The 22,185-nt window shown below is 41.1% G+C and overlaps 1 protein-coding gene across 9 annotated transcripts in view; it reads right to left on the minus strand.

Annotated features, from left to right (window-relative positions):
* The window catches only part of ptpn20 (protein tyrosine phosphatase non-receptor type 20), a 46,161-nt gene extending 25,555 nt beyond the window's left edge, over window positions 1-20,606 (minus strand). For 7 of the 9 annotated variants that reach the window (XR_015939446.1, XR_015939445.1, XM_088634467.1 and 4 more), the window contains exons 1-16: window positions 14,469-14,645; window positions 11,696-11,761; window positions 10,760-10,939; window positions 10,209-10,284; window positions 9,357-9,446; window positions 7,775-7,853; window positions 7,159-7,288; window positions 6,857-6,928; window positions 5,533-5,707; window positions 5,244-5,379; window positions 5,010-5,148; window positions 3,564-3,716; window positions 3,058-3,243; window positions 2,745-2,904; window positions 1,139-1,340; window positions 565-656 (exon numbers count right to left, since the gene is read on the minus strand). Coding sequence is in view for 6 of the 9 variants with exons in the window: in XM_088634467.1 (XP_088490593.1) it covers window positions 565-656; window positions 1,139-1,340; window positions 2,745-2,904; window positions 3,058-3,243; window positions 3,564-3,716; window positions 5,010-5,148; window positions 5,244-5,379; window positions 5,533-5,707; window positions 6,857-6,928; window positions 7,159-7,288; window positions 7,775-7,853; window positions 9,357-9,446; window positions 10,209-10,284; window positions 10,760-10,939; window positions 11,696-11,761; window positions 14,469-14,525 (1,993 nt within the window). In the remaining 3 variants the exon portion in view is untranslated. Of the gene's footprint in view, window positions 1-564; window positions 657-1,138; window positions 1,341-2,744; window positions 2,905-3,057; window positions 3,244-3,563; window positions 3,717-5,009; window positions 5,149-5,243; window positions 5,380-5,532; window positions 5,708-6,856; window positions 6,929-7,158; window positions 7,289-7,774; window positions 7,854-9,356; window positions 9,447-10,208; window positions 10,285-10,759; window positions 10,940-11,695; window positions 11,762-14,468; window positions 14,647-16,965; window positions 17,100-20,074 lie in introns of those variants that run through there. The other 2 variants (XM_088634468.1, XR_015939447.1) reach the window with 2 other exon arrangements.
* Window positions 20,607-22,185: the final 1,579 nt, after the last annotated feature.

The following is a 22,185-nucleotide window of genomic DNA, read 5'->3' on the forward strand; positions in this document are numbered from 1 at the left end:
ACAATATTTTTACTATGCGCATTAAAGGCACAAACTGGTTCCCTTTCCCCTCTGATGCTATCCACCAACCCTAATTCTCTAATTCCTGCTCCAACCCAACCCCTCTACCTAACCAGGAATATCACTATGATGCTCCAAGCCCAACCTTAACACTAACTCCAAACTGTAACCCTATCACTACCTCCAAATATAACTCCAACCCTAATAATGAGCAACTGTTCGACCTGTTTCTTTCATGCAAATGAGCAGGACAAACAAGCAGCAGAAGTGTGGAGCAAAACATTTTCTTTCTGTTACAGTTAAGTTCCAATTTAAAGCAAAGAAATAGATGCGTAAATGAGGTGTTTGTGAGTTTGTTTGTTTTTGCTCTGGTGTATACAGTAGGTAGTTTATGAATACAGAAATGGAAAAGTAACCAGCCATGTGACTCAGAAACAGACAACATCTTGTAACCCTTTTATTTCAGTCAATGGTAACTTTGCGGCTATTAAGGCATCACAAATGTAAAAAAGATGTTCCTGTGGAAATCTCGTGATTTTAGGGTCAAATTAAAGCTGTGCTTACCTGTTAAGCCTGAACTGCTGGGGTGATCCAGTGTTCTTTCAGAGTCTTTGTTTTGCAAAGAGGTGCTAGATTGTACATGAGAAACTGGGAGACTGAGAGAAGAGAGGAGATCAGGTGTTGAGAACTGACAGATCTTTACTACAGCAATTCCTAAAGCCATCCAGTATCCTAGCTTTGAAGAGGCATCAGCATGAGGAACATGAAAGGTTCAACAACTGCTGTTTTTTTAAATGAGAAAGAGCACACAGGGGAAACAAATTTAAATTCCTGATCTACTATTATACAGACAGAACAACGTGTAATATACAACATGATGAGAATTGATCATTGGAATCACTGGAATATGTAGCAGGGGGTTATGATTTTTGTGTTTATTTTTAAACACAAATTTGTCTGGAAAGCCAGTCTTATAATTTTAGACTTTTCATGTACAGTAAATCAGAAAATGCCCCAAAGATGTTCTTCTCTTATAAATTTGCATAACCCAGCAAAATGGTTATTTGCTTCCCTACATAATTAATACTGGTAATCTTTGTTTTCAATTTTGTTCAAATTCAGTGATAAAAAAGTGTACCTCCATGTCTGATCACTAATTGTTTTGTCCATCTTTATACTGATGTCATCACAGGATTTGCTCAAAGGATTGCTGGGAACACCATTCTCATCCCTGGTCAGCACTGTCTCTGAGCAAGACAGTCTCTTCAGCCGATCGTGCTGGTCACAAGGAGCAGCATATCTGGGCGTGCTGCCTTCAGCAAGAGAGTATTTGTTTTCATCTAAAAAGAGAAAAAGAGCTTCAGGTTTTTAAATTCTTAAAATGTTCACTGGCCTCAACCTGCTAAACAAATGACTGGAATCATGTCTACCGACCCAGGATGGAAAATGGATGGAGAAACAGACTGAAGGCATGTAAGGGATAATGATGTGGCTTCCATATTCTAGAATCTCCTTGTGTAATGTAGGTTACACAAGTGAGGGCGTCCAGGACACACTGCTACTTCCTAAAGCCGGAGGGATTACTGGCTCCTTAAAGGAGCATCAGTGGGAGCCTCTTGGATCCACTTGGCAAAGAGGAATCACTGCCCTTCTTACAAAAGAATGATAAACATTGAGAGAACCTTTTAGATTCAAGTCAGAAGAAACCTTAACCTCTGCTTTTAAATTAATTTGCATTATTTCAGGAGGACAATGTCTGCATGCCCATAACCTTTCTGGTAAACTACATTTCCTTTAATCACATCTAACGGACCTTGGTTTATCCTTCATATCAATGGACAGATTATATTTCTGAGTTCCCGTCAAGACCCTTAAATAGCTAAGTCTAGACACAGAACTCCCACAGAGATCACCAGCTGTTCAGATGATTACAAACAAAGCTATAGAAATGCATTAACTGGAAAACTTTCCACAATGGTGCACTTTTTGTAAGGAAGGAAACATGAACTCAAAATGCTACAGTATCGTCTCACTGGAAGAACTACTGTACCTAGGGAGTTTGCTTGGAAGGAAAATAGGGTATCTAACGTTATAAAAAATAAACATTTAATATTTTAAAATACAGTAGATTCTGGAAGATTCATTCACTTTGCATCTTAACTGTCACGCCCTCTGCAGCCGGAGGGCGCTCCTTCTCTGTCCTGTCCCTAGTTCCAGTCTGCTGTCCTTCCTGTCCCTCTCTTTCCCTTGGGCTATATATTTCCGGGTCTTGCACTCTGTCCTCGCTCAGCATTGACGTTCGGATGTCCTGAGACCCGCCTAGCACCAGGTCGCCCCACGTCCGCTCCCTGAGGGCATAGGTTTCTATACGGCATTCCTGAACTCTTTGCACTAATGAGCCCGGGCCTTTTTCCCGTCTCGCCGCTACGCATTTGGGTCTTTTTCCGCTCTCCTGCTCCCCACGGTTAGTCCCTTTGGACGTCCGTGACATTAACTGTGTTGTTCCCGACTATGGGGAAACAGTTGTAAAGATAGCATGTCTCTCGCCTTGTGATGAGAGCAGTTTTCTCCATTTCAGTATCCAGGGAAATGTATAGGAATATTTGAAAAATTAAATAAAGAAGACAGAATTCATTCAAATTGTCAGAATTCAACCCGTCAATGAGTCTGTGCTGCATAACGTTGCCTTTCAGGTGCACAACACATCCTACTGCTTCCCAGCTGTCGCCATTCCTACCACTCACCTGCAGCCAGGCTTTGGCTCAGCTGGCGTGAGCTCATTTCACTCTGGAACTTGTGCTGCGCAGAACAGAGGTTCAGCAGGTATTTGGAGATCCGTGAGCTCTCCGTGAGAAAGCTGTGCTTCTTCCCACTTGTGCTGCTCTCAACAGCAAACTTCTTACGCTGTGAGGAAAAAGCGATGAAGGATACGTTCAAAGCTGAGTTCTTGCTCTTCTTTACAAGGTCTCTTCCTGTTTTTTAGGATAGGAGCTGGCAGGAAGACACGTCAAGTATTTTCACGGCCATTAACATTTGTGGTCTTTTTTTTTTACTCACAGTTGAGGAGATCCTTTCCGTCTCTCTCCACTGGAATCTAAGGCTGGCAATTCTGGAATTGTTCTTTACTTCATAAACAATAATGCCTTTGGCACATATTCCAAGAATCAGATCTCCCCCCCTGGGTTTCTTTGCTCGTGCAAGGCGGTGAAACAGCACTCCATACTCTGGCAGCTGCTGGGTGACCTAGAAGCATCAACAGTCAAAGTCAGCTTTCTGATGTTATGCAATAGGCATTAACGTGATAATGTATGTAGACAGAAACACAATAAGAAGGTAGTTTAGATATGAATCATCTAGACTTAAATTATTTTACCAATAAAGTCTCAGAAAATGTAAGAGTGGTTGCGGATTCTTCAATTTATCACTAAGAAAAATGGCTTGTATTTACTGTTTAAAGAACTTAAAAAAACACTAATTTTGAATTTTTAATGCAGCACATAGAATCACAGAGCTTCAATTATAAAAGTCTTAATGTATTTCAGTTGCAAAAAATCTTTCATCACCTTCAGGAATTCTATTTCTGCTTCTTCAGCAGGCAGTCTGGCATTGTTGGCATGCAGTCTTGGCAGTTCGTCTTTTAAAAAGGACAACACCAGCTTTTCAATCACAGTTTTCGGGATGTAGTGTTCTGGTTGGAAATAGTTCATGCCGTAAACCTTTACAAAAACATGATATATATATATTTACTATCAAAGATGCACTAAGATTCACTGCAGTTATTCATTAATGTATCCTGTATTAACAGTGGTGGCATTGATTTGACACTTCGGGAAGACTGCCTTGAAACAAACTATTTCAAAAGTAATGTGCTCAGCGTTGCACTGGAGAAGGTCATATTTATGTCATTAGTTTTCCATTATAAAATATGTTACTGGCCAAATAACTTAAGAACTTATTGACATGTTTTGAAATGTTTAATGCAATACATATTGTGGATGACAATCGACTGAAAAAATCAAATTATTCTGAGTTCAAGACTTTTCAGTACTGAAGTTTTATTGTCTCCCTATCATAGGAAAACAAGACAAAAAAAGAAAATGGTGTTAATATCAGTCAGAACAATAGTTACATACAAAAGGACTCCATTTGACCCATCTGACCCTTTTTGCTAATTAGTAGCTTATTGATCCAAGGATCCCATCTTACCATTTTTGGCAAAGTATTGGCTTCAAAAAGTACTTTTCAGCTATTTTGGTAAAGAAGTGCCTTCTGTTCCAGTTTTCAAATGTACTTCCATATAGTTCCATTTGTGTCCCCTGGTTCTTGTGTCAATGTTCATTCTGAAGTCCACTTCATTTAATTTGTCAAGGCCTTTGAGGACTTTGAATACTTGTATCAGGTCCCCTCATATTGTCCTCTTATTTCGAACTAAAAGGTTTCAGTTCTTTCACCCTATCACTGTAGGATATTGTTTTAAATCCCAGAAAGCATCTGGTTACTCTTCTCTGGGTTGATTCCAGAGCAATATATTTTCTGTAACATTGTAATCAACATTGTACACAATATTCTCAATGAAACCTAACTAGTATATTGTACAATGTTAACACAACATGCCTTGATTTGAATTCTACACTTTTAACTATGTAGCCTAATATTTTGTTTGCCTGTTTTAATGCTTTCCCACATTGCCTGGAAGCAATGTGTCAACATAAACACCCAAGTCTATTTTACAAATTGACTTCATACAACAGAAGTCTGCAATTACAATACTATTTAAAATAAGATTTTTTTGTACTAACTACTTCGGTAAAAGCTAGTCTACAGTGCCCCTCAGACTTATTCATACCTCCAGTAAAACAACAACACAGCACATCTCCTAACAGACTGAGTTATGGATTAGTAATTTTACATTACCAATTGGTAACATTAATTAAAAATCTGCAGGGCGCTACAAATGTTAATGCTTCAATCTTCTGTATATGTTAGATCTTCTCCAGTGTGTGTGTTACCTCAGGGACATAATCTCCAAACTCAGCCTGGAGCGCCAGAGCACCGAGATACAAAGCTGTCTCATTACTGCAATACAGCCTCTCTTCGAGAAGATCCCTTCGCATCTGTAAATAGTACTGGTGCCTCGTTACTCCATGCCTTCAAGGTAGAAGCAAACAAGAAAAAATTACCTAACTGGAGACTGTAAAAAACACAGTAAACATGAGAATCATTGATTATTAAATAATACTTACTGAATAAAACTGATGTCATCCACAAAAAACTTTATCCTAAGGAACAGGACAAAGCCAATGGGTGTCCCTTTCTTCCAGCCTTCAGGAGCAACTTTTGATATTTTGGTGTCGTGGTCCAGAAAGAAAAACTCATCGTCTGGAAAGTGAATAGAATCACCTACTGTAAATACTTAATCATTTTAGCAACAACAAAAGATGAAGAGATAAAAAAGCATTGACATCACAACTTTGTTTCGTTGGTAATTCTGAAGCCTCCAGGTAATGCTTAAGGAAACAGTAGTGAAAGTACCATCAATGAAAGCCAGGCCAAAGTAGAAATGCTCCACCAGGTTTGCATGAGCCACCACCATGTCAAAGATATCTCTGGCTTTGGACTTCATCTCGCATTTCACCTGAATGGACTGTCCATTTGGCATTAACACAAGGAGAGCTCTCTGCACGGAGCTGGTTTTCCCCTTCTTTGTCTGGAAGGAAGGAGAACAGACCGATCTGTTACTTTATTTTAACACTGCGCTATTCACACCCCAGATACTTCAATGAGATGGCTGAATTGTATTGCACTCATATATTCACTGCCTTTGAAAACTGTAAAACATTGTGCCTGCTTGGGCATTGGGAATAGATGAGGTTGAGAAATGGGCTGGCACAGCTTAGCTGGGTACACCATACAGCTTAGCCACGTACACCATTAAAGCACGCTGGCCTGCGGTGGCTTCTGAAGCTGCACGTTTGTGGCTTTGAAGGACAGTCCCCTGGGGACAAGGTTTCAAACGGCAGGTCAGCTGGGGAACAGATGGCCCTGGGAGGGCAGAGCAGGTTCAGGCTGTGCTAAGAGTGCCTGCATATGGGCAGCATTTAGAAATAGGTTACTGCGGCTGACAGAATTTATTAAGTCTGTCTGGTTTGTAGCTTGTATTTTGCATTGCTACTGTATGTTCCAGCTGAACTATAACAGGCCTTTTTCAGATCACACTGATTGTTATCCTTATTTATCCATCTCCTTTTACCTCCAATCACACTTGTATGGCTCACATTGGAGCTGTGCCTTGCAGAATAAAGCTTGTGTAAGAAAGCCAATACTCCCTCTCTCTTCTAGCCTTTTCATGCAGCTGCATCTGGAATCGCACCTGATGGCCAGCTCAGCGGACACAGCCAAATTGACATGGTGGCAGAGTGTGGATTGGCTTGCAGAATGGATCCCAAGGCCACCGATGGCTTTGTTCTATTTTCAGATGTGTCTAAACTAAGAAGATGGACCAAATACCCATGAACAGATACCTCCTGGGTGATATACTCCGAAGAAGACGTGAGATGGGGCTCTGTAATTTAAATTCTTGTTTTATTATGTGTGATAGTTCTCAGTGACTCTAGAACAGAGGAGCATGAAGGAATGAGGTACGGTACACACTAATCTGGGGCTGACCTTGCTCCATTGTCAGATAACTAGTGAGGCTGATGTCTCGCAGTGTGGCTCCAGCTTGGCTCAGGAATATAGCCAGGGTGACAGGAGCCATGGACCCTGCTTAGCTCGAGTGTGCCGGCGTGAAAAGGCTTAAAGGGGGTGTCAGTATTCAGCTGCGTACGCTCCTATAATGAAGAAAATCTGTTTTTACCACTATTGACCCAGGCAATTCCAGTTGTATCTGTGGTTCTCCAGACATTCTGATGAATTCAGGTCCCAGATTCTTTGAAGAGACACAGACATACAGGCGCATGTGAGGAGAACATTCTCAGGATAAAAAAAGACGCCCAAATGTGTTTTCACAATGATGTGCAAAAGATCAGAGTGGCTTGACTAGAACAAATAAAACAAATAGTACAATCTGTGCTTCAACGCATGCTGACATAGTTCCTCTGCACAGATGTCTGTAAAATGCAAAATTCCTCTATGATTTCACAGGTTCAAAGAGGCTACCTTAGATTTCTTTTGTGTAAGGCTGGTGGAGGAGGCTCTGGACTGTGTAGACTTGTTGTCACTGGGATGGGGAACATCCAGGTAAGAGCTTCTATTCAGCCAGCTGCAGCTGCTGCCTGTGTGCTGTTCTCTGAGCGTGGGAGTTCAGCATGAAAAACAAGAAAGTAGTTGAGTCGGAGGGCAGGGCAGTGATAATACTAATCCAACTGAGGACAGCGCAGTTACAGATGGAGATGCAGATTTTTAGTTTTCTGATGGGACGTTTCTTCATCACATATCTACCACACTCACATCATCTACCACAAGGCAGCTATTGCATAGGTGAATATTTTAAATAAAATTCCTTTATACAATTTATTGAACACGCAAAGCAATATGATATGATGAAAATGTAAAATGAGTTCTGAGTCTTCAAAAGTAAGCTTCTTGTTGAAATTCCAATTCCAATCCAATATTACCTTTCTACTGCAATCACTTAAGATCATTTTAGTCTCTTAAATGATTTACCCATGCTACCGTACGTACGGTTTAAATCTGTGCATAATATTCATTGAACAAAAAGGACTGTGGCAAGCCGTTCTGCTTCCTGCTGGACAGTAATTGTCAGTCTTGTTACCTGTCAGTGCTGGTCAGAAACATACTGCCGCCTAATCTCTTATTATGAGCCATCCAGCCAGCCTGGTGACGTGAAGTCCCTGTAAAATATCCGGCACAGCACAATGGATATGCGGTACAGAGCATCTGAAAACAGATCACCTTCCAAACTGGCCTCCACCACAAATAGATCTTCATCGAAATGAATTCATCTTGATGGCTAGCCAGCAACAGATACTCGGACTGCAAGGTTCATAACAAATACAATATTTATCTTGGGAAGACTATGCAGACAGCAATGAGGAAAAATACATTTTCGAGAAGGCCTTTTTATTGTTTTATTAAAGCACTGCATTTCTGCAGGGCTGCAAGACACCGTACGTGAGTACAATGTCAAGTGAGCGCTCAGTTCCATAATGTCCACCATAGAAACGGTGTTCGCTACATCTGTATTCTGACATTTCTTTCTGCACTTCCTCCTTTCTTCTGCTTTGCTTTCAATGTAGTGTTCTGTGCTTTTTACTCTCCCAAAACCAGGCTCAGAATTCAGAATGAGTTCAGGCTAGGGGGCTAACAACAGGAGAGCACATCCGTGATACACGCACGGACCTAAGGGGACTCAACAGATGATGTTTTTAAGGATTACCAATGTAGACCATGGCTCACGGAAAAAAAAAACAAACTTTTTGCTGCATATCACTGTTTCTTCTTTTCAGCAATAATACAAACATACAGAAAGTACAGTGTGTATTACACATCACTTTCCAAACAACATTATCAAAGAAGAAAACATTTTTAAAACATATTTCATAGCAAACTACTGACAGTGTAGTGCTATAGACAGGCTGAAGTAGTTCAAGTAGTACTATAAACAGGCACAGTTTTTCCTCTGTATAAAAGAAAAGACATGGCTGTTTCATTTTTCTCCTTTATAAATAAGAAATTACTGTCTAATAAGAATAGTTACATAATTCTTAAGGCTTCTGACAAAAAAAAAAACTTTTGTCAAGGTTTATGAGATGCATGGCAAAAGCAAGTTTAGCCTCTAATACAATCTAATCTCTATTTTATTGCTAAAAGTATGGCTGTGTAGAATATAAGATATTCACTGTAAGGAATCCTTCAGAATCCTTTAGTAGATTTATACATTTTACATTTTTTATTCCATTATCATAGGAGGTAATACTTATACCTGATAGATCTGTACTTTGTCGTACAAAATGTTGCCTTTCAGGTTTATGGATAAGTAGAGAGAACACGATGACGTAAATAACAAGGAACGACAGGTAATGAGTTAATTAGTCTTGATTAGTACATTTGATAGATTAACAAATTCAGCACTTAATTATAGGTGCTCATGTACAGTTTAACTTGTGGTAATGTGCATCATGTGAATCTCATCATTGTGACTTAACGATGAAAAATAAAAAGTTTTCTTTTTTCAAATGCTGATTAAGTTGTATTAATAACTATTTACAGTAAGTTGTTATAATGGCTGAAAACACTAGTAGAGGCACTGAGTAAATGTTTAATGGTCATAACACAACCATACTCTCACATTTATTTAAAACTTTGGCAGAGCAGCTTATGTTTGTTTTTGATACCTTGTTTAGTTTCTGTGTCGACTGGCAATCCAGAACTTTCTCCAGACGCGCTGTTTGTGTCACTGTAAACTGAATGAGGCCTCTGTCTGCCTGCAGGTCCAACACAATGAAAGCGTACAGGTGAGGGGTGGCTGTCTGAGGGAATGTTGCATGGAACATAAGGAAGAAGAGACTCGGGAAAATGTTCAGCAAGAGCAGAATTTCATGGTTTAACATAAGCAGGTACACATATTCATGATTTCAGGCTATCAGCTGGCTTTATCTTGTTCTCAGTTCAGGGTAATTCCTTAATCTTATTACTGGCATTACAATATGCAGTACCTAAGAAAAAAAGAGAATGCTGTGACACTCCAGTAACCTTAACTCTGCAAAGTTAAGAAGGGTATCTAATCCCAGAATTCACAGTGATGAGAGATACAGACAGAGAATGGGAAACAATAAGAGACTTAAATACAAACATTTCCTATTTATTTAGTTTTATGAGATTCCCCAAGAGAGGCTATAGTCAGCTATAGACGTTTCAAACCTTTAGGTAAAATTGGTTTTTTAGAAGCTTCATTGATTTAAGAGACATTGTTGTGGCTGTGATATTCAGTTTTCAAAGTAACAAAAATGGTCACACAAGATTAAGTGGGGTTTAGAAATATACGGAATAGTATAATGTAACTACCCAGTCCATATTGCTCTGTGTAACTTGTCCTTTATGCTGGAATGTCATGTTATTGCTCACCAGCAACCAGTAACTACAGTATCTTCTCCTTGTCACAGCTCTCCATTGTGTAACCTCACAATCTACAGTGCTAGTGAGGATCTCTCCTTCACCATGAAATGGGCATACGGAGCTGTCCTTACTGTGCAACCTCTCTCTGATCATCTGAGTCCGACTGCTCAGGAGAACTGCACTCGCAGAAAAAGACACGCGGTCTACCTGCAAAAGAAGAAAGGCACCGGCTTTAAATAGCCCCTATATTTCAGTTCTTCTCATCACACACATGTTCATTGATTAGCAAATTTATATCAGATGGCACATACTAAAGACGTCAGAAGGGTTATGAGCACAAAGTCTAAAATGTGAAAATGTCTTTGCAATTTATAGATGTCAGTGGACAGTCACGCTGCAGTGGACAACTCTGGAACGTTTGAATTGGATTAATTAATTTCCCCTCTCTGGCCATTACTGCTCTGGAACAGACCCAGGAGGGAGGAGCTTTTGTGACTGGTCTGCCGGTGTCAGTCTGTGTGACTCTTAGCAAGACCTCTGGCCAACTGGCCCTTTTCTTCTTCAGGTTTTCTTATGGACCAATGGCTCCTGTACAGTACTTTCCCCCGTACAGTTAAGCAAAACTGCCTATGACCCAAATTGCTCTTTTCTGTTTTATTCTGTTGTAAAGAATCATACATACAGAGTGTTGCAGCACATCTTCAACCAGCTGCTTGATGACTCTGTTAGGAGGTGGCAGGACCGATGCTTTATGGTGCATTTCACAGGCTTCAAGAATGGTCTGCAGAGCCACCCGCTTGTGCGCCGTGTCTTCACACATGCTCAGTAACAGGCAATTCAAGCGGTCACTCAGCTGGATGGGCTGTACAGGACGTCAAAGACAGCATAAGCAAAGTCTTTACAAGGCGTGGGGAGCAAACTTTCTCGTAAATTGAAAAGCCAAGGGAGTTAGTGCCAGATTTACAGGGGGATGTCTAGACAGAAACCAAACTATTGTGTAGTAGCCGTCCAACACAACAGTTTAGTAACGTGTCATTGATTACAAATTGATCCAGCTATTGGAAAAAAAGGTGGGAACTTTTTTTTCTCCAAAGAATGTGTCAAAGCCCCACAAACACTTAAAACAAATATCATTCCTAATGCTTTTTTTTCACCCATCTGTTTTCTAATTGTTTCTTCCAATTCATGGTTACAAAGGAGCTAGCACCCTTATCAACAAGCGACAGACACAAGGTGGGATACATCGTGGACAGGACACCCGTCCATCGCAGGGCAGACACACAGACACAGTCACACCATGGCCCACCTTCCCAGAAGCCAATCAACCTGCCAGTCGTTTTTTGGACTATGTGAGGAAACCCATGCAAACAGAGGGAGAACATACAAACCTTACAAAGCTAGCACCCCGTGTCTGGAATTAAACCCAGGGCCCCCCTACTGCAAGGAAGCACGGCTAATTGCCACCCCTAATCCCTTCCATGTACTCTAAAATGCAACATTAATTGAGTGGATTAAACATGAGCACTGCCCAAATTACAGCAAAGCACATAAGGATTCAGTGCCTAGTGTCGCGTTTCTATCTTGGAATAACAGGACCACGAAAATGCAAGCACTCTACCTGGTTCTGGGGAACATGGTAATCAGCAGACCAGTAAAGAGTCATCCCCAGAGAATAGACATGTACCTGTAAAATAAACATGAGTTAGGAGGGCATTTGTGATCAGGGTCAGCACAAAAGACTCAGTACTAATGAAAATTATACATGTCTTTACCTCTGTTATCAAAAAATCTATTTTGACAATGTAATGACATGCAATGACTTTTAAAAAAGATGACTGTACAATAATATTATTGGAGTAAATAAGACATTCAGAATGAATCATTCATTGCTGAAATGCCATTATGTTAATTTTACTAAGTTATACAAAATAAATACAAAATGGATGATTCATTTTTAGTCTATATGTGGGTTATACGTGGGTGTTTCTTTTTATAGTTGTCTTTTATTGATAAAAATAAATTTAGTCATATCTGAACTAAAAATCCCTGTTTACTGTGAATTATTAAAAAACTTTTGGTGTAGACAATAAGCAATTCTTTATTCACTTTAAGTGCAAAACAAGTAGTTTTTTGGAATGATAATTGCCTACTGCTGTGGCAGCATGACAATAACCTATTTGTGAGGGGAGTGTGGGTGTTGTCATGGAGACAGAATGCAGTGCCAATCTTTTCATATCCCTCCCCTGACTTCCCTGAATGAATGGGAATGGCCAATGGACACCGGAAATCTTCAAGTCAAGCATGTGTAATTGCAAAACATATTTGAAAATATGTCTGTGAAAATACAATACACTTTTGGAGGCTTTTAAAGCTCTCTTCACAAATTCTTCGACAAATTCAAATGTATTGGCATGTCTAACCTAAAGTGTTGGATCCTTATGTGTATTTAGTTAAATTTAACAACGTTATTGCATATTTTGGGCTTAAGATTAATTTATGATTAATTTAATACTTATACTGCAGAATTTGTATCATCTCAATTGGAAATTAGATTTTTTTTTCCAATTTATTTTCACATCGATAGAAACCTATTGAAAAGACATGATACTGTTTGTCGTAAACTGTGTTTACCAAACAAAATAAAGCCAAAGTAGATCCCCTTTTGGACTAAAATCTATTATTTAGAATAGACTCTATTATTTAACTCCACATTATGCATGTCTATTGGTTCTATACATGCATCTGTATAATAATAATTTGCATTCCTTTTCAAATGTTTGAATGAAACCACAAGTTTAAAAAATATGCAAAAAAAAACAGAAATTCCTCCCCTTTAAATCAGCTTCCTGGTTGGTCAGTGAAGCCTGTGTACTGAATAGGAATCAAATGTTCTGATTTCTAGAAAAGTTCTTGGCACAATACTTTGAAGTACAGAGCACAACCTGCTATGTACAGTTAAACATCATCTTGGCTTAATACTAACACCATTCTAATGTTGTTTAGGCTTTACTTCACCCTATAAAAATGAACCACGTAAAGTAAACATGTTAATTAAGATTTATTGAGATGAGGTTATTTAATAAAATTTCAATCCATCCATTTTCTAATCCACTTATCCAGTACTGGGTCACGGGGTGAATAAAATGTGTGCTTTAAAAATCTGATCCATATACCGGACTTTCCAAAATGAAAGAAATGCTTAACACTAGAGGGCGCAGTGACCTGCCTTGTGCTTCATGAAAACTTACCTTGAAACCTCTGTATCTGAGATTTTGTAACATGAACTACAGCACCTACTTACAACCACACTCTATGCAATACAGTAAGAGAGAATCTGGAACACAGGCATGGAGCTAATGATTTTCAAAGTCTATATTACAGCATACAAATGTAATGAAGTATTTTACAGTATGTTAAAAAGCAAATAGTATTGCAACATGTGATCAGTATAAATATGTTCACAGGGAAGAGTTAGTATTAGCAGCACTAATAATATACAGAGAATCAGAGTTTTATAATATCTCCTTAAAACTGAATATTGATTGAATGACTTGACGCACATTCCGTATAGCAGGATAGTGTAGGATGAGTGTGTAGGATGTTCGATCTGTCATGATGGCCATGGTGTGAAAGTAGCGTCAGGATTTTTTCTGCTGTGAGTTTCTGATCTGAGAGACACAGGAGTGCGTTGGTTAGAGCTCAACTTCACAGATCGTGGATTCTGGGTTTGTTTCTAGACTGGGAGATTTCTGTGTAGAGTTCGCATGCTGTCCTGTGTCTCCGTGGATTTTGGCCAGGTGCTCCAGTTTTTCTAGTTTTCTCCCATCACCAAGGGGCAGGCCGGCTTGCATTACTGATGTCTCTGTTGGGTCCCCGTGTGCGTGTGCCCAGCAATGTGCCCTGTGTCCTGTGTCCTGTGTGTGATGTAGTCCTGATTTGTGCCCAAAGCATCTTGGGTAGGATCTAAGTTTCTGCAACCCTTTCCAGGAGAAAACAGATTTCTGATGATGGATGGGTATTGCAACAGTGAAATGTATTTGTTTTCAACTGGTGTCTATTGATTCCACATATTTTAATAAATATCAGTTTTAAATGATATTTTCCATTCAGATATGTGACATCAGAAGCTTTTTGTTGTTAAGCTGGTAAACTGGTATGCTACTGGAACCTAAAAAGACAATACACACTCACCAAGTATCTAACCAGTGTGAGGGACAGCAAGGAGAAACACGGAGTGACCACAGCCTGGACATAGAAACTGGGTGGCACAGGCAGACCTGACTGCCCAGAGAGGACAGGCTGAACTCCCACTACCAGCAGGGAAAGGTGGAGACAGAGCTGAATTTGAATTAAAGGGACTTTAATAAACACTTTTTTCATTTTTTTCTCACCTTCTCCATTGCCAGTCGGGAGGAAAGGGCATGACCCTGGAGCAACTCTGGTGCCATAAATACACAGACCTCATCATTCAGGGTGCTGTTCTTAATAGCAAGACTTCCATTGGCTGAGAGGAGAAGTGACCCAGGACAGATGATACTGCAGACATTGTGACCTAAAAAATGAAATAACATTTTCCATCTTAACGTCTAGCAATAATGCTTATAAATAACAGTGTCCTTGTGCATTTTCACAAATATTACTGCAACTATGGAACAAGTAAAGGTTAATTCCATGCTGAAAAGAGATGGGTGTGTGCCCTTTCACATCTGAAGAAGACTCCACAGCCGAAACGTTGTGTTTTTCTTCTCTTTTCAGCATGGAATAAACCTTTACTTGTTCTTTTGCAGCCAACACATGCTGACGCACCTCCCTACTTGAATTACTACAACTATGCTTTAGACTGATTCCGTACACTTTAAGCTTTACATTTAAAAATAGTTTTATTTTTATGTGGTACTATCATAAAAAAGACAATAGATACACATGTGCCTTGCTGCCTTGTTGTTTTATTTTATCGAAAGGAACTCATCACATACAGTAGCTGCGTCAAATTTGCAAAGCTATTATCAGGATAACTTCAACTTATTTTCTGGAGCAGGGGTATTGACATTGCATTGAGCAGATAATGGAATTGATCAACAGGAGGCCTATTATAAAATTCACAGGCTAGTAATGTGCGTGGCCACTGCAGGAAGATATACAATCATCCAAAACATTGTCAAATCAGTGAGAAACGCTTTGTAGCAGGTTTGCAGGATGCTTTCTTGTGGAATTCTCTCCTGTTCCTCTTGGAGAGCTTGAACAAGCATGTGCCTGTTCACTGGTCCCTGAGCCCTATGGAATCCCAGTTTATCCATAACCCAACTGCTCCAGGAATGCTGTATAAATGGCTGACCCTGCGCTCTGACCCCAAACTTCTCTCCCTGTCTGTGTGTCACATGGAGAGCAAGTAGGGGTATGTGAAAAGACAAATTCCTAACATGAGAAATTGTATTTGAACACCTTGGTTATCCTCATTGAATGGTGTCGTCTCGGGCAGGATTACAGAATGAGTAGAAAGGTACAGTAGATCCCAGAACCATCAGGGATCATCTTCTGTACACAAAACCTGGATTCAGCACTAAAGATGGCAGAGGTGTTGAGGTGTTGCTACAACATACCAATGGCATGAATGCACTGATCTCTTGATATTGGTTCTGTGCTTTTCTTTTTTAATTTTAACCAGGCTTTACATTCGTGAAATGAAACCTCCTCATCACCTGGTTCCAATCAGCTCTTTCATTAATGAGGGTAATATGCTTATGCTACAGTTAAACTCACTTAAATGTATCACAGTCACTCATGTATAATTCATCCAAATGATGCCGAAAACATTTAAGCAATAATCCAAAACCATTACTTTCTGAAATAAAAAAAAAACATCTGTTCCAGTGAAACATTTCTACTGGTTCTCAGGATATTTAATCAGATAATAGGAGCTGTTTTTCTAGTAAGTAACAACCGTGTCAATTTTGCAAGACATACTGTAGAGAGAATATACAGGATGCCGGAGATCTCCTACTTTTGTACTCCCTGGGGAAACTGTAGTATACTGATCCATTCATATTGATCAAAGGGCTAAAGGCACACTCCTCTGAGACGCTCGTACCTTCAATCCAACTAATGTGGACATGGGGGGGGTCTCATGAAACACTGACAACAAAACAGACACCAGCATGGCTTCTTACATGGTGCCCACTGTCCTTTCCCTCTCCCAGAAGTTTTCTGTTTGTTCTCCCCTAGGCATGTAGCACCTTGAAGTTGTGTTTTGAGCACTACGTTATAGTATTGGAAAGGGCTTTTGCTTCCAGGCTACAGTGAGGAGCATACAACTGACATCAGATCCCAATGGTGCACTGGGCTCGTGGATAGCAGTAGGTAGTGTTAGGAATTAGTAGTGAGGACCCTATGCAGAAAACCAGGGCAAACTCCAAAAGGCGTAGTCGACAGAACAACCCGAGGTCCGAAAGCCGTAGGTAAACTAGCCGGTGCAAAAGTACTAATAACCAGGGGCGGTGAGGAAGCCGAGAGTCAAAACCAGAACGAGAGCAAAGGTACCAAAACAGAAACCAGGAGACGTAGACAGAGAACAAGCCAGGGTCAGGAAGCTAAAAACCAAGTAGTAAATAACAATGAGACTGGGAGTAGCTCTAGCCAGGAAAACCCTAATACTGAACACCGGGAAGAGTGTGAGGAGGCACTAAATAGGCTGGGGAAAAGGGCTGATTGGGAACTGTGCAGGAATGTGAGGTGGAATGCCGATTCCTCCGGGGGCATGGCGTGACAGGTAGAGACTGGTCCCTCTCCTTGAGAGTGAATAACAGAGGTTGAGCTCATGTCACATTGACCCCATGACTTCTGTTTCCATTATAAACCATACGGCACTTTACGATATTATCCTCCTTCTACCTTGATATGACGCCTCCAGTAAAGACTCTGTTGTCCCCAGCAGCAGAGACCAGATGTCATCTTCCTCCAGCGGTCCTCCTCTGACCTCCAGCACTTCGGCCAGGGTCACAAAGGTGCTACTCATTCTGTGAAGGCTACAAAAAAGCAGTATGAACATCATTATACTGTATGGCTAGTGTTGAAGCTTAAGAACACAAACACATTGACATTTAGTATATTTAAGTACTATGTATAATTCTGGACTTGTAACTGGAAGTACTGTAGGTACCAAAAATTCCTAGGTGAGATATTTCTCTGGTACTCTTGAGCAAGGTACTTCACCTCAATTGTTCTGATAAAATACCCAGCTGTACAAATATTAGTAAGTTGCTTTGGATAAAAGCATCAGTCAAATCAATTTGCAGTACCCATGTCTGTCTAATTTTCTTCTCATATTTAATGGGGATATATTTTTCATATCATAATCTTGGCCATGTGGTAACATGCAGATGGTGTGTGGCATTGGATTTTATTTAATGACCTTTGACACCACTGCAATCTCCCTGATACTGGCAAAGTGAGAATTCTGGGTGGGCACAGAGAAACCCCTCGCTGTGATACTGCCAGGAGAAAGAGTTGGCAGAGTTGTCACTTGAGCTGTGTTGATTGAGAATTGACTCCACTGATCTCGGTCTAATTCATGAAACACAGGAAGAATCCATTCTGAAGAGCAATGGCCCACACGTGGTGATGTCAATAGAGCTGCAACATGTAACCTTGCTGGTTCAACATGCTCTTGGGAATAATTATGGCAAAAGGGAACAAGTGGGGCTATTTTACAAAATTAAGCATCGTGTCATAAACAGAAATGTCTGAAAAGTGAAGATGGGCTGCAGACTGTAGAGAGCAGTTGCCACCATTAACTAGAACTTTGAATACTGGGCCCTCACCACATGAGACATGCTTTCAGAAGTCACAGGTTTCCCTACATACAGAACTCAAACCTCTGCAATAGTATTGCTGCCTGTACTTACAGTATGTGGGCCTTGAGGCAATTTCTAATGGGCTGTCTGATAAAATGACATTGTAGCACAGCGATATAACACTGTGTATGCAGAGTAGTGGTTAGGGTATTGGACTCCTCACTAGAAGGTTTTGTGCATTTTCCACAAAGGTACTTGTAGAAGCCATGTGTCACGGATGTCCAAAGGGACTAACCGTGGGGAGCAGGAGAGCGGAAAAAGACCCATATGCGTAGCTGCGAGACGGGAAAAAGGCCCGGGCTCATTAGTGCAAAGAGTTCAGGAATGCCATATAGAAACCTATGCCCTCAGGGAGCGGACGTGGGGCGCCCTGGAGCTAGGCGGGTCTCAGGACATCCGAACGTCAATGCTGAGCGAGGACAGAGAGCAAGACCCGGAAATATATAGCCCAAGGGAAAGAGAGGGACAGGAAGGACAGCAGACCGGAAACTAGGGACAGGACAGAGAAGGAACGCCCTCTGGCTGCAGAGGGCGTGACACCATGTTGTTGGAAATGATACCTTGGCTTCATTCAAGACACAGCAGGATGAGATCTTCAGGTTGGTTAGATACTATGGAACAGGCTTGTTGGTATCAATAGCCTCCCTCTGTTTGTAACTATTGTTATGTTTTTTCATTTGCATTTCCTTTGTTTCCAAGACAGTTTCCTAAAATTAATGTACAAGTCTTTTTGATATCTTGAATACAGTGTTTTATTTAATACTTCAGGTGATCTCAGTGTGATTACAGGCGACTTGTAAACGTTCCCAGTTTTAACGGCCTCATTTGCTTCCGGTACAGCCTTTTAAGCTGATGCTGAACTTCAGAAGGGAACCATTTAAACAAGGGATGTTAATCCAATGACTTAATAGCGCGAAACTGAAGCAGAAGAAAAGACAGCCTGATTCTGAAAAATGTCAGAGACTGTTGCTTTACAATACCTGGTTTATCTATAAAAGAATTTCTTATTGGAACTGCGGAATCGGAAGGAAATTCAATCTAGTCAGACACATTCCTAGATATACTGAACAGTGCCGCTTTTGTTTTGAACAGGCCTATTCAGTCTGATATCTGTGGTTCTGTAGGTTTGTGGGGCAAATCCAAGCCAAGTCTTAACAACCTACTAAGTATCACATACTGTGGTAAAAACAAAACATGCTTACTGTATGCTACCTAACAACACTGTACGCTACCTAACAACAGGAAATGAGGTTCTTACCTGGCTGTTCTGTATGTTATTTTGATTAATAACCTACAGCACAAGACAAAACAGTGATTAAGGGGAGGGTGCCAATGCAAAAGGCCATGCTAAACCCAAAAAATCACACTAAAGCACACTCAATACTTTCAAAAACATCATGCTGTAAAATAAACTGTTATTGTTTTACAGTTGTTTTAAATTACAAAACAAACAAACGTGTCTCCAGGGTGTATATGATGCAGGCGATATATACTATTTATATATTAGTGTGTCTTGCTGCATTGTTATGTACGGTATACAGTACTTTTCTCATAAAGATAACTTACAACACCTTACAACAGTTCTCACACAGTATTGTACTGAACTGCTGATCGTGACTTGTCACATTTGCATCAAGTCATGAAAGTACTTTGACAAGAGAAAATAGATCACATTTATATTATTTCATTGTTTTGTTTTATATATGGAAAGCTAAACCATTGTTTAAAATGCCCAGTTAAATTCGATAGTTCTCAATGCTGTTAGTCTCGGAAAGCGGGTTAGCTACTGGAGTAACAAAATGCGCTGAACAGAGCGAGCAACCCGAAGCACAGCAGTTTCTACAGACTCAAAACAGGATAAACACCATCCACACACTTTCAAAATGATTTAAAAAAAATCCCTGCAACATACGGATTTCTCAAATCTGTTTTGAGACTCTTAAGAGATTTTCAGATGGGTTGGATAAAAAAACGTCCCAGCGTAGTAAATATCAACTTTTGGAACGGAAAGTCAATTACATAAAGATTTTCGGTTCTACAAAGCAGGCTTTCAAAAAATCATTTCGCGACCTCGTTTTTGTCAATGCATCGCCAACGCTGGTGGGGTTGCGCGCATGATCCCTAACGTCTTGAGGGCACCCGGTTACCTGGTTTCTCTCTGTCTCTCAGGGAAGGATGTTGCCTTCAGGCTCTGCGCGGTTTGCGAGACGCCCCAGGCAGCCGCAGCCCGTCGCTTCGTTTACTTTCTGTCACTAAGCGCCGGGTCCTTCTGGCGGGCAGGTGACCTGGCGGCCGGCGCGGGCACGGGCACGGGAACGGGCGCTGCCCATGCCAAGCGCAAGAAGCGTCCTGCGCCCTCCTCTTCTTCCACCCTCCTCTCGCCGGACCTTTGTCGCGCTGGCTTGTTGGCGAATGATCGCAAACTTTTTTTTCCTGCCTTTTTCTTTCCGAAACTGGTGCTATTCTTAGACTCTCCAGCTATAAGAACTCAATTGGATTACTCTTGATACCTTGCCAAAGGCACAACCCAAGAGTATCAGGCGAGTCGGAGATTTCCGATCAGTCCCCAACGTAATCCGACCACGAAACTATTAAAATGCTAGAGAATATTGTGCAGGGTTCTAACCAATATCAGAAAACGTTTTACGAACATAGGTTTTTGACAGTATAACCCTGCGTCCTTTTAACTGCGTAATATTAAAGGTAAAAACTTTACATACCAAACGCATAAAAATGCGTCACAGGGATTGTTAATTTATATGTAAACTTGAATGGGAGCTATTTGGTTGTGCGTCAGATCTGAATATGCCCTTTTATCGCTATTTTACTTATTTACATTTCGACACCAGATATCCATATAAAGTACTATAATCCTAAAGGGCCAATAAGATGACATAAGATAAGATCACTTTATTGGCCATATACAATTTCTTGCACTAGGAATTTGTTTTTTTCACATACCTTAACACAGACATACAGAGAAGCTTGGGGTCAGAGCACAGGATACAAAGCAGCAACCTTCCAGCCACAGGCACAGATACTGAGCCACAGAGCCCCTGCACTGCACCGCACTGAAGCTGCTGTTCTGTTTTTAAAGCTATTTTAATTTAAATAGGAAATAAAAAAGTAATATTTTGGAAGTTTAGAGATTAATTAACTGCATTTTCCCTCATTCACCATGCTGAGTTTTGTACACATGCCACACCTTGGGTAGTGCTCCATATATCTCACTAATCAGTAGTGCTCATGAATGCCTAGCTCTTGAGCATGAACGGTCTGTGCACAGCTCACCCCAAGCAGCAGTAACCCCCAGGACATGAGCACCTGGCTGGTGCACTTCCTAAGGCTTCATTCCAGCGAACTGCCCCATAAACTCCACACTTGGGCCTGAACACAGCCCGTAACCCACTCCCGGCTCTGACTGTATCCACACCCGGGCCTGAACACGGCCCGTAACCCACTCCCAGCTCTGACTGTATCTGGGCCTTTTTTTTGCCATTGTGCTCTACAGGGAAACAAGAGAGGTCAAGAAACAAACAGCAGAACTCTGGCCAGCAGTGTGGAGCGGGTGAGAAGCTGCTGATCTTCCCTTGACCCAGGTACTTCGCCCGAATTGCTCCAGTACCTGGGTCAAATCTAAGTTTCTAAGTTGCTTTGGATAAAAGTGTCAGTTATAGAAATGAGCAACTACAGTGAAGCGGTTGCTTGTTGAGTACCTTACTCTTCGTGTTTATTCACTACATGCCAGTCATACAGTAAAACCCTCAAATGTCAATGGCTGGACAAGTGAGAATCTGTAGCAGCCATGTCACCCTGCAACTCACAACTGGAAACCCAGTGGAGCTCGGCAGGTGTGAGCCTGGTCAGTACCTGGAGGGGAGACTCCTGGGAAAGCTGAGGTTGCTGCTGGAAGAGGTGTTCGTGGGGCCCTGTTCACCCTGCAGACTGTGTGGTGTAACGAAGCATTCTATCAGGACCCTATGCTGACAACACAATCCGGGGGGGGGAGTGATGAAAACACGGGGAAAAAGGCATGCAAGGGGCTGGAAGGAAAACAGGGGGCGTGTCCACAGTGCGCTGGTGTTCGGGGGAGGTGTGGCTGTGGCAAACAGTCCAAAGGAGTCCGAGGCAAATCCGTGGGTGGCAATAGTCCAAGACCGGGTGATCCATCCTGACGAAGACTAACAAAGTTAAAAGCTGGAGCAGGATCCTGCTGAGTGACGGGGGAATAAAAGGGGGTAACGAGACCAGAAGCTCC

Source organism: Lepisosteus platostomus, chromosome 6, assembly GCF_059453375.1.
Source record: "Lepisosteus platostomus isolate fLepPlt1 chromosome 6, fLepPlt1.hap1, whole genome shotgun sequence".
Classification (NCBI taxonomy): domain Eukaryota; kingdom Metazoa; phylum Chordata; class Actinopteri; order Semionotiformes; family Lepisosteidae; genus Lepisosteus; species Lepisosteus platostomus.